The sequence below is a fragment of the Pezoporus flaviventris genome, unplaced genomic scaffold (genome assembly GCF_033815535.1).
Source record: "Pezoporus flaviventris isolate CSIRO_AGI_PZ_B2104156 unplaced genomic scaffold, CSIRO_AGI_Pfla_v1 ptg000073l, whole genome shotgun sequence".
NCBI classification, from domain to species: domain Eukaryota; kingdom Metazoa; phylum Chordata; class Aves; order Psittaciformes; family Psittacidae; genus Pezoporus; species Pezoporus flaviventris.
In genome coordinates, this window is record NW_026892621.1 from 4,934,446 (window position 1) to 4,949,856 (window position 15,411).

The window sequence follows — 15,411 nt, forward strand, 5'->3', positions numbered from 1 at the left end:
CCGCTCCGTGTCCCCGCCCAGCGGCGGGCGGGGCCGCAGGGGCTGTCGGTGCCGGGCCGCGGGCGCCCCGTTCTGTGCGCGGCGGGGGGATGTGAGTACGGCACCGCGCGGGGTGCCTCGGGGCGCGGGCGGGCTCTCCGCCAGCCTGGGGCTCTCGGGGCTGCAGGAGGGCTTTGCCTGCGGCCGCGCTCGGCGAGGCCTTCCCGGCTGCGGGGCCCGCGGCCCGCCCCTGTCCGCGGCAGAGCCCTGAGATGGGCCCGGCGGGGCGGGCTGAGGCGGCGGCATCGCCGCGGCCCGCCCCGACAGGTGCGCGGTTTAGGCCTCCCGAGCCCGGCCTCAGGCCGACACGGGGAGGTCCCCGCTGTGCCCTGCTCCCAGCGGCCCTGGCCCGGCTGTGCTGGGCCCCCGCCGAGGGCAGGGCGCGGGTCGCTGCGGGGGACCCGGGGGAAGGTCCCATTCGCTGGGCTCGCGGTGCCGTGGCGCTGCCGGAGGCACATCCAGTTGTACGGGAGCCGCCTCTTGTTGCGCGGTGGGAGGGAAGGCGCCGCCGAGCCCTGGCTCTGCTGGTGGGCAGCATGTGGGGACAGGGGCTGCAGGCGGCTGGAAACCTCCGTTGTGCTCGTGTCTGGCGTTCTTGTTTGGTTTTTGATGGGTTTTAAAAGGGTGGGTTTGAGCATGTTAAGGCTGGAAATAAGGGTGTTTTTTTCCTGTTTGTATTGTTCACCTGACAAAGATGCCTTTGTCTTGCTCGGTAAGTTGTGAAGCCTTTTGGAAACTTCAGCTATATCTGGGGGCTCAGAGGTCTCGGCGCAGGAACAGGGGCCTTGGGGTGGAGAAGGGAGGTGGAATGGGCCGAGAGTGAGCACAGAACCCCCCTGGGGCCCGGGCTGCCCACTGACACTGTGCGAGCACAGGCATCCACCGAACCCCGGGGGTGCGTGTTTGTGAATGCAGAGCAGGCATTGCTTGCCCGTTCGGTGGACTGGTTGTGAAGGAGGGCTCTGAGCTGAGCTGGCTCTGCTCCCTCCCCTTGTAGCTGGGGAATACAAGAAGCTGGAGGGGAGGGTGTAAAAGAAAGCGTTGGTAGGGGTTACACACATGAGATCTAGAGCTGAGATTATGTCCTGTGGTTGTATGCTATGCAGGTACAAACCCAAGCATCTTTACTTCTGCTGGGCTGGTCACAAAGTAATCTGTTGCTCCAAGGAAAGGATCCTAGAAGTCTTGCCAACCTTGTTTTGATGGGGGTGTCCTGTAGGAGCAGTGTGGTTTGGCTTTTTCAGTCGTGTTTGAATACAGGCTTTAACATGTGAGGCTAGTTACGTGTTGTTTGAAGGTTATGTGGTCTGTAAACTGTACACACCTTCTAAGGGTAGAGGTACTGCTTGATAGACTTGAAAGACAAGTGGGGAGAAGCAAGTGTTTCCATAAATTAATGTCTGCAATGAAGTGGGTATGCATAACTCATTAATGAGCAGTGTAACTGTACTGGTTGGAGGTGAAGGATGTTCCTCTCCCTGACACCCTACTGCTGAAGCCGAGTTAAATGACCAAATGTTACGTTTTCTTCCGTAACTGTTGGAAATAGCATCTTCAGGAATCATTCCTAATGTAAAGTTGGTATTAATAATGACTCTAAATTGGGATTTTAGTAGAAAAGCATTTGACTTTGTGAACAGTTGCTACCAGTGGTGACTAGTTTGTTTTTTGCTTTCCAAGGCCTCACAGAACTGAGTTGTATGAGGATCCCCCATCAGCATGCTGGCCCATCATCTATTCTCCCGACTACAACATCACCTTCATGGGACTTGAGAAGCTGCATCCATTCGATGCAGGGAAATGGGGAAAAGTTATCAATTTCCTGAAAGGTAAAACAATGGGAAGTACCTCTTAGACCAACATTTGCACAAAAGCCAACAGAAATGCTGCAGTTAGTTCAGGCTTATGTTAATAATTGCTGATATAATAGTGACTGTACGTCTTCATTGCTCCTTGTGTAGATGTAAGCTGCACTCTAGTACTATCTGGAGTGCTTTGGTGTTCTTACATGTTTGCACACTTTAATCTTAGGAAGTTAAATTGATTATAGCATTTCTGAGGTGAGTCAGATGCCATGTGTTACATACACATTGATGAAGAACTTGTCTCTGAAGTATTTAAGAGAGAAAATTGTGATGTTAGAGCTAGCATCCTACCCTACACCAGGGCCTTTCAGGTTCTTTGAAAATGTATTTTCTATCCCGCTCCACTGAATAAACCCACAGTCTGGTTTCAGCTCAGTCATGGTGTCACTGCAGAGTGAAGCTCATGAACTGGGATTGAAAATTCAAGCTCATTAAATGATTTGCTCTCCCCAGAGGCATGAATAATACTCATCAGAGTAACTAATATGGTTCATTTTAGTCTGGACCAGAGCTTTACAAGACTGAGTAGAAAGGAGGAAGGAGAAATGGGAGCATAGCAGTATCTTAGACCATTTGAAAATACTTCTCTTCTTTGCAATCTGAATGAAAGCAAGAAGTGAGCAGAATTTCCTTGCTTGGCCTTTACAGGAAACATTCATGTGGGATGTTTGAGAACTGTTTCCACCTCTGAAGTGAGCACCAGAACCTTGTGTTTGAGCCCAGCCTGAGTTAGGTGCAGAATGTTGGAGCCTCACGGACATAGCTCAGTGTGCTGTGTTTTCATACTCAGTAGATTTCTAATGATGCCAACTCTTTCTTTCAGTTCTAGATTCATGTATAAGAGCAGTATTTCCCCCAAGTATCCTTTTGAGGGTAACTGCTGTTTGCAGTTCCAGTTTCTTCTTTCTTTTCAGGGCCAAGCCTAGGTCTAAAACAACACAGACTTAGTTTTGTAGCAATGAAATGAAAAATGCTTCCAATGTTCACTGCAAGCTTACAAATGTTTTGGCTTGCAAGACCTGAATTGCAGTTTGGGAGCAGTGTGTGAAGCTTCCTTGTGCTTTCATTACACCTGGTGTAGCAAGAACTAGGGCACTCCTTGTGAAACTGTGGGTGTTAACGACCAGCTTGCTGTGGGATGTAACTTATTCAACTAGGCTGCGAACAGTCTGTTGGCAAATGGTGCTTTTCAGGATGAAAGGTAAGTGCAGCTTGTATAAATTCATTCCTTATCAACCTTATTCTGTTAATGTTTGGGAAGAGTTCTGATGATAGGCAGAACTTTCTGTGATTTTTGTTATTGCTGCTTTAAACAAATTGGAAGGTATAGGCAGAAATGCATTAAGGAAATACAGGTGTCAGAAGCAAGGATGAGGGCCTATAAAGTTTTGACATCTCTTCACCTAAAGTGTAAGCTTGCTCATCAAGGGAAAAGGCCAAGGTTGTCTGAGAACCAAGCCCCTTCCATGAGCCTCTCCATTTATGTGGTCCTAAAGACTCCTCCAGGTGATGATCTTTCCAGTTTAGTATTGCCCTTGTGCTTTCAGGCTGCCTTGTATTTGTCTAACCTTGGTTAGACACATGTTAACACTCCACTGAGTGGCTGAGGTTTGGATCTTCTCTCTAACAGCCTCAAACAATTTAGTCTTGGATTCTGTGACCATTTTATTAAATAATCAAAACCGTCGCCTTTCTATTCCTACTGTAGGAAGGCTTTTCCTCTAGCTCTTCTCTGAGTGAAGTGTCCCCTTTTTACTCCTAGTCTTTCACAGAAAATCAGTTTTTCCTATTGTTTTCCTGTCCTTGTTTTGTAAAGGAGAGAGATGCCACGGGATACCCCAGGGCGCTCCTGGTTTTCTTTGGCTCTGCAGCAGCTCTTGGTGACAGGTGATCTACCCTGTTCCCTGCTGCCTTCTAGAAAATCACCAGTGGGAATCTTTCCACACTTCCCTTCTTCCTCAGGAATGGCACTGTTAGCAGTGTGGTGTCTGTCTGAATGAATGAATGAATGAATGAAAAGTTTCTTAAGCCTCAGTCAGGAGAAACATGAGCATGCCAAAACAAATATTGTTGCAGGTGCTGTTCTTGTCTAACACTTCAGAACAAAACCTCTCGCATGTATGAGTTGTTTTCTTCCTCCTGCAAGTGTAAAATTGGAGAAGAGGTACAGTCTTAGAAAGCTGCAGCTGTGCAGCAATTCAGCATCAACATTTGTATGGGGAGATCAGCATGATCTGTTTGTCATTTGTGTGATCAGATGCAAAGCAGCCTGGTTCTTCGGCGCTGCTGGGCTGGTTAAGCTGACTCTGACTTGAACTTCCTGGCAGGATATCCAGATGTATGCCTTCAAATTGACCTGTGATCATGTTCTGAGATTTTGGAATGATGTTTTGTAACTTGCTCTTATAAAAATAAGTTTTTAACTAAACTGTACTTTGGTCTTTAAGGGGAAGAATTAAGAGCTGGTCGTTGGTATTTCTTAACATTAAATGAAGGTAGAGGTGTGACAGAAATACCCTAGCTAAGCATAAGTGTTTGCTTCTATCAACATCCAAGCAATTGTTTTGTTCTCAATTTTTTTTTTTAATTCCCTGGTTTAGGGAATTAAATACTAGCATCAGCTGTGGAATTTCTTAAAGCGTGTTAAAGAACGGTGAATATTTGTTGCTATGAGCGCTAAGATTTTCCCAGTGTATCAAGACTGTCAGGAGTCTTGTGATTCTTTTGTGTCTGTGTATCTCTGTCACTACCTGTCCTTTGTTTCAGTTTAAACAAGAAGTTACTATCGTTACATTCTGAAAACTTCCTGCAAAGTGTTTATCATATGCACACTACCCTAACAGCTTATGTGTGTGGAGGGTCTGTATTTGGAAACTCTGTGAACAATGAGTGAACAAAAGTTAGTTCAGTGATTTAATTACAGATGAGGCTACTATGTCAAGGTCAAAGTAGCTTCTTTGGCAGGGTGGACTATGGAAAGTGATGGTATGCAATGCCAATTGATATTTCTCTCCTGTTTCAGAAGAAAAACTAATTGCAGATGACTTGATTGTACAGGCACGGGAAGCCACTGAAGAAGATCTCTTGGTTGTTCACACAAGACGCTACCTTAATAAATTGAAGGTGCTGTACTCATTCATGTTGTTTTTCAAGCAAACTGTCTAGAATTAGTGTCAAAGGCAACAGATATCCTACTAGATTTATTACAGAATCCACTTTTACATACTATAACGTGATACATTTTGGTAATATTTGGTAACATTGAGAAGACGGAAAGAAAACCATAGGCATAGTAAGCAATTCACACTAGAGAGGGGTAGAGAGAAAAGGTGGTCTATCATGTTAGATACATGAACCTAAGGAAAATGTTAATGCTTGAGATGTAAATTATATTCTTCTTGGTACCAGAGTTTGTCTTCAACAGTGTAAGTTTTGATTTACTCTACTAAATTCTTCTGAAATTGAAAATACATTGCAGAGCACTAAAATGAAGTACTTCCTTGGGTGTTTTTTAATGCAAGGATTGCTCTGTGAATTCAGGGTTTATGTAATCTCAAAAGAGCACTCACATGGCGATTCTGTTGTCAATCTGTTGTGGGGGGAGTAATGACTTCCTACTTAGACGCTGCCTGTATCAGTGGAGTATTGAGAGAGTTGAAAGATAGATGTAGGTGCATAACCTTGCACATTATCTGTGTGTGAAGGTTTCTAGTACCAGCTTATATAAGATTGCATATTCACAGGGGTTAGAGAGTATTCACTGGGCATTTTTAGATGAAACATCTGCTTGTTAAATGTAGCTTTAAAACACAAACTTGAGATCTCTGTGTCTGAATATATTAAGTCATCTGTAGGTGGAATTAGCAGATGAGTGCAGGTGACGCTGCTTTTATTTTGCGACTCTTGGAGGGCAGAGAAGGGATTTGTATAAGAAGTAATCTTCCATTTCATAATTCAAAGGGAGTTATTTTGGTCACCTTTGCCCTTCTGCAGTGAAAGAGTCCTTGTACTGCTATTTCTGGAATGTCTTATTTTTCTGTGTAAGGGCTCTATTATTTGTGTCAACCTTTTTCACTCTTACTCCTTTTCTGAGTTGTCTTACGCTTCTTTCTGTGCTTTAAAGTTATATAGAATTTCATACATCATTAGATTTGATCTTACTGCAGCTATTGTTGATATTGAGCTTTTAATTCCATAGAACCACCTACCTCTTCCACTGAAGCACATCTTTGAAGCGGGGTGTAATGTGCATAGCACACTTTGGAATACTGTAATATTATTTTTATTACCTACAGGATGGCTTCACAGGGAATTATCTGTATAACTTGTGTCTTGGTGTTCAAAACCAGTACTGTGGTATGCTTTCAGGTGTGATGAACTGTGCGTCTATCCTTGAGAGTATTTCCTGCAGCTGTAGAAACTGGAAGATGTTGAATTGCTTGGGCCAGCAAATTCCTGTCAAGCAGTGAAAATAGAAGTGCTCAGTTGCAAACTGAAAAGAACACAGCTAGACATGAAAAATCCCTGGGTAGCCTCTGTATGGCTTTAGCCAAAGTCTGCTCTGCTTTTCTATATATAAATTCAGACCAAGACAGACCTATACCAATAAATGATATAGGTTTGTATTAGATCAGCTCTGAAGGCTACAAAGGTGCCTGCCTTTCTGGGAAAGCTTAGCTCTCTTAAAGTAATGGATCACTTGAGTACTTTTCATGTAAAACTTGAGCACGAATTTGGTAGGAAATTTCATACTCTTGCAAGAAGTGCTGTTTGGTACCTCAGCAGCAGCTGGAGGAGCTGGCTGGAGGTTGGTTGAAGAGAAACAAAACGGTGTGCACAAAGTGGATCAAGCTGTACTGGACATTAGGTCTGTGTTGGAAGGAAAGGTCTCCCTTTTTGCCTGCTTTAGGTAGCATGGCATTTGGCATTTTGAATTTGGGTGCTTCCCCCTCAGTTGTTCCTTTGAAGAGTTTAGATTTCCAGGATATTGACTGGACTTTGGATAACTTGCTTGCAGTACTTTTCCACTTACTGCCTTTTTCTAGTGGTATGTAAAATGATGAATTTCTTGCACAGCAGCACTGTGAAAGTTTGGAAGAAGGCTGGCAGTGAGGCTAAAGCAGGTTTCAGAAAGTGCAAGTCTTCATTTGAACCATTTTTATATGTGAGAAGCTCTGTTATAAATGTGCAAATACTGAAATGCAAATGAGGAGGGTGACGCTTGTGCATCAGTGGAATGCAAGAGGTGCTTTTTTGAAGGTGATCCAAAACAGGTGACCCATCAGTTGAACTACAAATCCAAGTCTGTTTTACATATTTGTGAATGTTGTAGGTTTAAATTAATAGTTCTATTAGAAATATGAGGTTTTATACCCATGAGAAGTGGGTTGATGTGACTACAAAGAGTGGTATCTGGTGCTCAAGTGCTTGTGGGCTTTGGTTCTTGCCTGGTGGTGTGAGTGCCTTTGCCAAGAGACCTGAGCTACCTGCCTGCCTGTCTGGTGGTGGTGTCAGAGGGGTGCTGGGGAAGAGGGTTAGACTCTGGGGTGTGAAGGCAGTAGAATCAGCCTCATAAAATACCCAGTTCAGCCTGCAATACTTGTGGCTTCATTTGGCGTTGAGTTAAACCAGCATGGGATGCTGCTTGGGCTGTGTGCACTGCACTGGTGACTGCAGCTGAAAACGTGGGTTTAGTTTGGATGCAGTGGGCTCCTTCAGTGTGCTTATGGTTCCCCTATCCAGTCCTTTAGTGGATGTGGTGCTTGTGCTGTCAGCACTCTCTCTGCTTCCTGTGATGTGCCTTCTGGCTCAATTTTTTCAAGCTTCATTGGTGAGAAATTCTTGAAGGTGAGTGGTGATTTACTACAAAATGTTAACTTAAAAGGTCATGAGAGCAGAAAAATGAATTAGATCCCTTTTACCTAAATTTTCATGTGCATGTTAATGTGTCAGGTGAAGGTCTGTGGGAATATACAAAAACTGAACAAGAATACTCAGTCATGGGGACAATGTCTGAGAGGTTTCAGTGCTTGCACTGCTGCCCAAATGCTGCAGGGCATTCTTTGCAGCTGAAGTGACTAGTAAAACCCTTCAGGGTAAGGTAGCATTTGGTTAGCAGTGATTTATTTATTTTTTCTTTTAATATTTCCACCTCATTGGTGGGAGACTGATGCACCCAAATTGTTTTTTGGCTGGTTGGTTTTTGGGTGGTGTTACCTGGGTACCGCTGATTGCTGCCAGCACAGTATCTCATTCCCAGTGCCAATAGTGTGTTCATACCTTGATCTGGAAGCTTTTTGTGAAAATTATAATCTTCCTACTCACCTTTATGATATTATCTGAAGTAATTCAAGCTAAAGACATACTTTCAGTATCTTTTGAAGATGGATCTAAATAGCTTTGTCTGAGGCAAGCTTCTGATTATTACATCAGTTGCTTGGTGTTGGAATTACAAGTCCATGAATTTTCCTTTGAGCTGGGAGTAGCTGTAGGAAACAAAGATTTAAACGCAGTTGAAATTTAGATATTAGACAAAATTGTGCATTTCCTAAAAACCTGATGTGATGTTGGGTATTTCATAATGCTGGAATGCACTGAATGCCTAACACAAAGCAGTACATCAGGGGTTGGTTTTGATCATTAATGTGCTGTTTGTATTAATCCAGATATATCAGTAACTATTTCAGCTTTCTTTTCCTGATACTAGTTTTTCAGTGTAACTTTTAATCCTCGAGCACTAATAATTTGAAACGATTTGGAAAGTCATTTAACCTTACTAAAAAGATGGTTTTGTAGTTAAGGAACTAAAGTTGATAGTGGTAATACTTCAAAGATAAAGTCCTGCAAGAATATCCTCTTTAAATGTTTATGCTGTTAGAAAGTTTTGACATAATCAAGGAAAATTAAGGACTTCTGAAGCTGGTGATGGGTTGGTTGGTTTGTTTGGTTTTTGTTGGATGTAACTTTGGATGCAACCTTAGTTGCGGCACTTAGCCACGTTTAATAATACCTGCCTAGTAGTTAACTGAGTAGGAGGTGTGTTAAAGGAGAATGTACCTGGTTAAGGGTTAACCTGGCTTCTTTACTCCTTTTAACAGAGAGTGGAAGTTTTATAAAATTGAAACTTAAGTTTATGCATTGAATTATTTATGCAGAACACAGGAAGGTAAATCACTTTTAAAAAATCTTCTGCTATGAGCAATAGAAATAAAGAAGAGTTAAATGGAATTGATAACTAAAGAGGAAGTGAAGGCGTGTTATTAAATTTATATATGATACTCTTCCCTGAATCCAGACCAAGTTTTCATTTCTGTTCAGTTACGTAACTACATGTTTACAAAATGCTACTGGAGTCAGTCATTTGATGGTGGCTGAATGAGAGCAAGTATCTACCAAACGAAATAGTCACTGGCATTATTCTGATATGTGCAATTTGAATGCAAAAATGTAGTGATTAAACAAAATGTGAAGGGTTGGTTCTCTGTCGTAGGAGACTGCTGTGTGTGAAGACTCGTGTTACAGAAGCCAGCTGACAGCCTGGAAAACGTAATTGATGTAGTCCTCATCTGTGCAAAATTATCTTTTATTTTTACAGTGTGAAAAAGTATTCAATCAAATAATTGCTTTTAATTCCTTTTTATGAGTATGTACAGAGCTGTTCTGAGGAGTTATTGCAAGAAATGCTGGAAAACAAAATCAGCACATTGAATTAAAATAGCACAAAACTGTCCACAGCTTGAGGCAATGTATTTCTCTATTATTACAGTGGTGGTTTGGGGGAAGCATTTTAATTTGTCTATAGGTGCATTCTTGAATGGCAGGATTTTCCTCACAGTCACCTGACTCTTCCCCAGTATGTTAGGAATTCCACAAACACAGTCAAGGGCTGCATCTGAAGCAGGGAAAGCTGTTGGGCTTGGCACTGCTCTCTGAGCATCCTCAGCCACATACAGAAAGCTGTGCGTACTCTTTCCTCGTACCATGTATGGATTTCTTGCATTCACCACAAAACCTGCAGCAGGGTACGTGTTCATTTGAGTCTGTATTGCTCCCACTTGTTCCCATTGAGATTAAAATATTTTTAAACTGTGTTAAAACTATGGGAGAATTTGTGATCATCATTCACATTTGAGATCAAATTGTATTTTATCCAATGTGACCTTTTTGATTCCATTTTAGAACAACAGGATTGAACCCAGTTCTTTACATTATGCTTGTTTAAAAGCTAAAGTATCTTGCAAAAGGACTTTACCAAAACTGACTGTATTACAATATAGTTAAGGTATTTTGTTGATGTCGGAGGCCTGATGATAAGGTAACACAATAATGTCTTGCAAATACAAAAGTAGTAGGAGCTTAAAATGAACTGTTCACAAAATATAGTTAGTATTTAACTTTATGAATAGTGCCATCCCTCCACCTCATCTCACCGTACCTTGTAGTTGAAACATTGGTAAATGGGAAGCCAAAGCATTTCTAAATGTCAGAGGACCCTGAAATTGGCATGTGATTGTCCTTGGTTAAAATTGACCACTTGTACCTCCTATCATCTGTAAGCAGACAGCTAACAGCAGTTGGGCAGCAAATGTACTGAATCTGGTTAAATTCCCTAATGCTGAAGAAAATAGAATCCCAGCCTGGTTTGGGTTGCAGGGACCTTAAAGCTCATCCAGTCCCAACCCCTGCCACAGGCAGGGACCCCTTCCACTAGAGCAGGGTGCTCCAAGCCCCTGTGTCCAACCTGGCCTTGAACACTGCCAGGGATGGGGCAGCCACAGCTTCTCTGGGCACCCTGTGCCAGCGCCTCAGCACCCTCACAGGGAAGAGCTTCTGCCTAAGAGCTCATCTCAGTCTCCCCTCTGGCAGGTTCAAGCCATTTCCCCTTGCCCTGTCCCTACAGGCCCTTGTCCCAAGCCCCTCTCCAGGTTTCTTGTAACCCGTTTAGGCCCTGGGAGCTGCTCTAAGTTCTCCCCAGAGCTTTCTCTTCCCTTCCAAAATGGGATCTATTCAGACTCTTTGTGCAGGGTGTCTATTTCATAATTCTCAGTACCTGAACGTTTTGGTATTGGATGAAGAGGTATCTTCTTGCTTGTGACTAACTCTTTGAATTATATTTAGAAGCGTTATCGCTGGTAGCCATGTTAGTAGAAGTTCTTTGAAGTAATGTATGTGTTTGCAAAAAAGCATTTATATATTGCAAATATTTTGTGTTCTAACCTTCAAATCATGTTCATGATGATAGGACTTTTCAACAAAACATTTTCTTGAAACATTTTCCAGAAGTGTTTAATATGCTAAATAAATTTTAATCAGTTTTTCATGCTAAAATGTGCACTGTGCATTCACTTCAGTATTGAACTTCTTAGTTGTCTGTTTTTCCTTTCTCCTTGGTATATCCTTTTACTTGACACAGGAAAAGATACTTTAGGCTTGAACAGGCATAGCCTGCTATTAATGCTGCGGAAGGACATGTTACAATTTTTCCTCCCAGTCCCAGGGATGTTAGATTTTCTGAAATACTGGCTTGCTGGAGACCTGATTTATTCCCATTCGATACTAAGGTCTGAAAAACCTGGCGATGGTGATAGGGAGTGATGGTTTTCATAGTTAACAACTGGAGGATGAACCTATTTGGAACTTACTGATAAGGACCTTTTGGGTCATGAGAGATCCAAATGTCGTCATTAAGACAGACTACACTAATTGGAACTTTTTATTCCTCTCATTGTAGTGGTCATTTGTCGTTGCTACAATCACAGAAATCCCACCAGTTGCCTTCCTGCCCAATTTTGTGGTTCAGAGAAAAGTTTTGAAACCTCTACGGACCCAGACAGGAGGAACAATAATGGTAAGGTGATCTTGAGTCGCTTTTGTTCTATTTAAACTTGGTGATTGAAACACAATAAACCTGTGAGTGGTAATACTTTGTGTAGCTCAAAGCCTGCAGAGGGAAGTGAGATACGCTACAGTCCTGGCCATGAGCACAGTTTGCCACTTGTTAGCAGCTACCCAGGAGAAGGACCTACCTGATTTCATGGTCTGTAATTTGCAGAGGAGAGGAAGGGGCAGCCTGGACCGGCAGTAATAGACATGGCGGGACTTGTGGCATATGCAGAAGTGGAATTAGCTTTTAACAGTGTTCAAATTGCTGATACAGAAGCGGTTTTTAAAGCACAAAGAGCCGTAGGACTGTGTGGAAGGAGCTGCATGTTTGGGTGTCAACAGACATGCAGGTATTTAGTAGTCTGTGCTGGAATCAAGGCTTCTTATTTTTAAATGCTTACATTCATTAACATATCAATTGTTAAAGACATAAATCATCTAAAGAACATGAACGGCAGTGCAGCAGAATCAGTGAAGAAGGCTGAAGTCTGTCTTTGAGAGGGCCCAGAAGTTTGGTGAAGCAGTTCTCTTAAGTTTTCTTTCATTCTGCAGAACTGATGTGAGATGAACTGTTGCTGCTGTCCCTGGTGTGTGTATAAGTGGGTCTGGGCACTAGTAAGTTTCACCCCTCCTGCGTTTCACTGTGTGAAGTGAAAGCAGAGAGCAAGTTTTCACCAGATTTTAAGGCAAGATGAAATATCCTGCTTTTCTGTTGTATTTCCTTTTTAGTGATAGAACTATTCAGTGCTTGATCTTTATCAGAAAAAAGTCAACTTCTTTCAGTATTTTAGTACTCTTGTTAAACCTGTGTCCCATCCAGCTGCTGGATTTGCATGTGTGTATATAAACGAAGCTTTGCCAGTTGTTTTCTGTTACAAAAGGTAGTAGAGAAAGGAGTAGAGTGGACTGGACAACTTGTGACTGATCTTAAATCTCTACTATAAAGATTCAGAAGCATCTTCTAACAGTGCAATTTTATTTGTTTTAGGTAGGTCATCTTAACTGCCTTTGTAATAAACCAAACACTGGTCATAATTATGTGGTCAGAAAAACGCGTTCAGAAAAATGTTGTTCATGGCTGGAGGAAGAGCTGAGAGTTGCGATCATAGAAGTGGCAAAGGAAAGGTCCAGTAAGTTCTTGAGTGTGGGGATAGTAGAAGAAAGGATGAAAAAGTCACCTCCTCTGTGCTGAAATTGTGTGGAGCGAGTTAACTGCTTATTGCTCTCAGCTGTTAAATGAAAGTGGACAGTGGTTTCTTCCTAAATCATAGGAGTCCTGTGACATTCACCAGGTTAAAGGATCCTTGACAGTTGCTGAGGCCGGTTTTAATTCAGGCTTGTGAGTGGGAATTGGTTTTATTTTATAAAGCCTGTATGTATCTTGACCACCTTGGACTCTGTTTTTTGCACTATTGCTGTTCTCACCTCATAAATCCCATTTCCTAATTGTACATTAATTCTCTTGTGTTACTCTGTTTTCTTGGATGAACGTGTAATTTAAAGTCAAAGAATAATGAGGTAAGGAAACATATGGAAGTGTTTGTACAGTGTAGCAGTGTCTGATGCTTTTGTTGAAGCCTGAAAGTCTGCATAAGCATGAGAAAACCAGGTAAATAACTGCAAATGTTAAACCAACTATAAGGACAATTGAAGCACATGAGTTTGGAAAGAAATGCTAGGTCCTGGATAAATCTTCAGGCTTACTGGGTTATGGTAGTACACTAGATAAGGAAAAGTGCTACTTCCTTTAGTAGATGCTCACTGGCAAAAGTGGGGGTGATGGATGTGGAAGGCAGTGCATCTCCCTAATGCAAACCTGCATCAACCACCTGGAACATTGTCAGTTTACCAGCAGGAGCTGGAGATAGCACCCAACTGGTTTTGCTGGAATTGTTAAGAAAACCAAACAAACAAGAAACAAACAAACCAACCCAAACAAAACAGAAAAACAGCCTGATTTTATAGGCTGGGTAATGGTATCACCATAGAATTGTAGAGTGGTCTGTGTTGAAGGAACCTTAAAGCTCATCTAGCTCCAACCCCTGCCACGGGCAGGGACCCCTTCCACTAGAGCAGCTTGCTCCAAGCCCCTGTGTCCAACCTGGCCTTGAACACTGCCAGGGATGGGGCAGCCACAGCTTCTCTGGGCACCCTGTGCCAGCGCCTCAGCACCCTCACAGGGAAGAGCTTCTGCCTAAGAGCTCATCTCAGTCTCCCCTCTGGCAGGTTAAAGCCATTTCCCTTGGCCTGTCCCTACAGGCCCTTGTCCAAAGCCCCTCTCCAGGTTTCCTGCAGCCCCTTTAGGCACTGGAGCTGCTCTAAGGTCTCCCCTTGAGGAGCCTTCTCTTCTCCAGGCTGACCCAGCCCAGCTCTCAGCCTGACTCCAGAGCAGAGCATCATTGTGGTGAACTGTCATGGTTTTAAGCCCAGCTGGTAACTCTGAGCCATGCAACTGTTCACTCACTCCCTGCCTTTCCCCCCTTCCCACTTCCGGAAAGATGGGGAGGAGAGCCTTGAGACTTGAGCAAGTTCACACCCGTCTTTTTGTTGGGGGCCCCAGAGCTGAATGCAGTTATAGTAGAGAGAAAGAATTGTGGTTTCATCTGGTTCCTGTACTTCAAGGTGCTTATATAAATGTTTGGTTGTCACTCTCAAAGAAGTAGCTCCATTCTGTCTCAGTTTCATCCTTCATCATCATTTCTGGCTCCTGGCTAGGTCTCTGCTGTGTGCTGTGTTTCTGACTGCAGTCAGTAGTTCTCATTGAGCTGAGGGTCTTGGCAAAGTCCCGTCTGAATAGGAACATGCAGAGCCTTCTCTTACTATAGCCACACTGCCTTTCTGTACCATAGTTATGAGGAAAGAAGAAAATGGTAGAACAGAAAAATAATTGGGAAGAATCTATAGAGTTTCCTAATAGTCTGCTTTTGATACTTTGTGAGAACCTTGACAGTACGTGTGTATGGTATCTATTTCAACCTGGTTCTAACTAGTCAATACTTTTACGTAGTTTTGTGGTGTTTTTCATTGTGCTGGTGTTATCTTTAATTCATAAACGCGTGTTCACTTGTTAGAAATGTGGCTGTGTAGAAGAGCTAGCCGCTGTTATGTCTTTGTGTCATGCCTCCTGAAATAGAGATGCCATTGCTGTTCACTTTTGGATTGCTGTTGATGCCATATGCTGATAGTTTTACCTTTTTTAGTTTTCATTATGGGGCAGTAGGTATCAAAACTTTAAAAGCAATTTTGATTCATCAGAGAGTAAACTTTGTGCAGTACAAGCCCGAAGTACAATCTTCTATTGCTAATGGTCCTGTTTATCATGAAGATTCTTGTATCTGTACTTTTAATGATGTTTTTTTAGCAATATGGGAAGATTGCTTTTTTGGGGAGGAATCCCTAGGCAGTCTGCTAAATCACACATAATGTGTTTTCCCTGTGATTTAATGGGGTTTATAGTTCAGAAACTACAATCTTTTCTCAGGATCTAATCTGTGTAAGTTAGTGCATTCGTAACAGAATGATGTTGATCTTCCCAGTAGTGTCCTTAATACTAAGTTAGAACTGTTCGAATGTAAATAGTGGTAATGAGGAATTCTCAGCTGCTCAAAGTTCTTTCCATAGACGA

General features: G+C 42.7%; 1 protein-coding gene across 4 annotated transcripts in view; it reads left to right on the forward strand.

Moving 5' to 3' along the window:
• Positions 1-48: 48 nt before the first annotated feature.
• The window catches only part of HDAC11 (histone deacetylase 11), a 31,913-nt gene continuing 16,550 nt past the window's right edge, over positions 49-15,411 (forward strand). Inside the window, exons 1-5 of one of the 4 annotated variants that reach the window (XM_061472994.1) lie at positions 74-91; positions 1,146-1,309; positions 1,720-1,868; positions 4,927-5,027; positions 11,635-11,751. In XM_061472994.1, the coding sequence (XP_061328978.1) occupies positions 1,242-1,309; positions 1,720-1,868; positions 4,927-5,027; positions 11,635-11,751 (435 nt within the window). In that variant the 5' untranslated portion in view covers positions 74-91; positions 1,146-1,241. Of the gene's footprint in view, positions 92-665; positions 752-1,145; positions 1,310-1,719; positions 1,869-4,926; positions 5,028-11,634; positions 11,752-15,411 lie in introns of those variants that run through there. The other 3 variants (XM_061472992.1, XM_061472996.1, XM_061472995.1) reach the window with 3 other exon arrangements.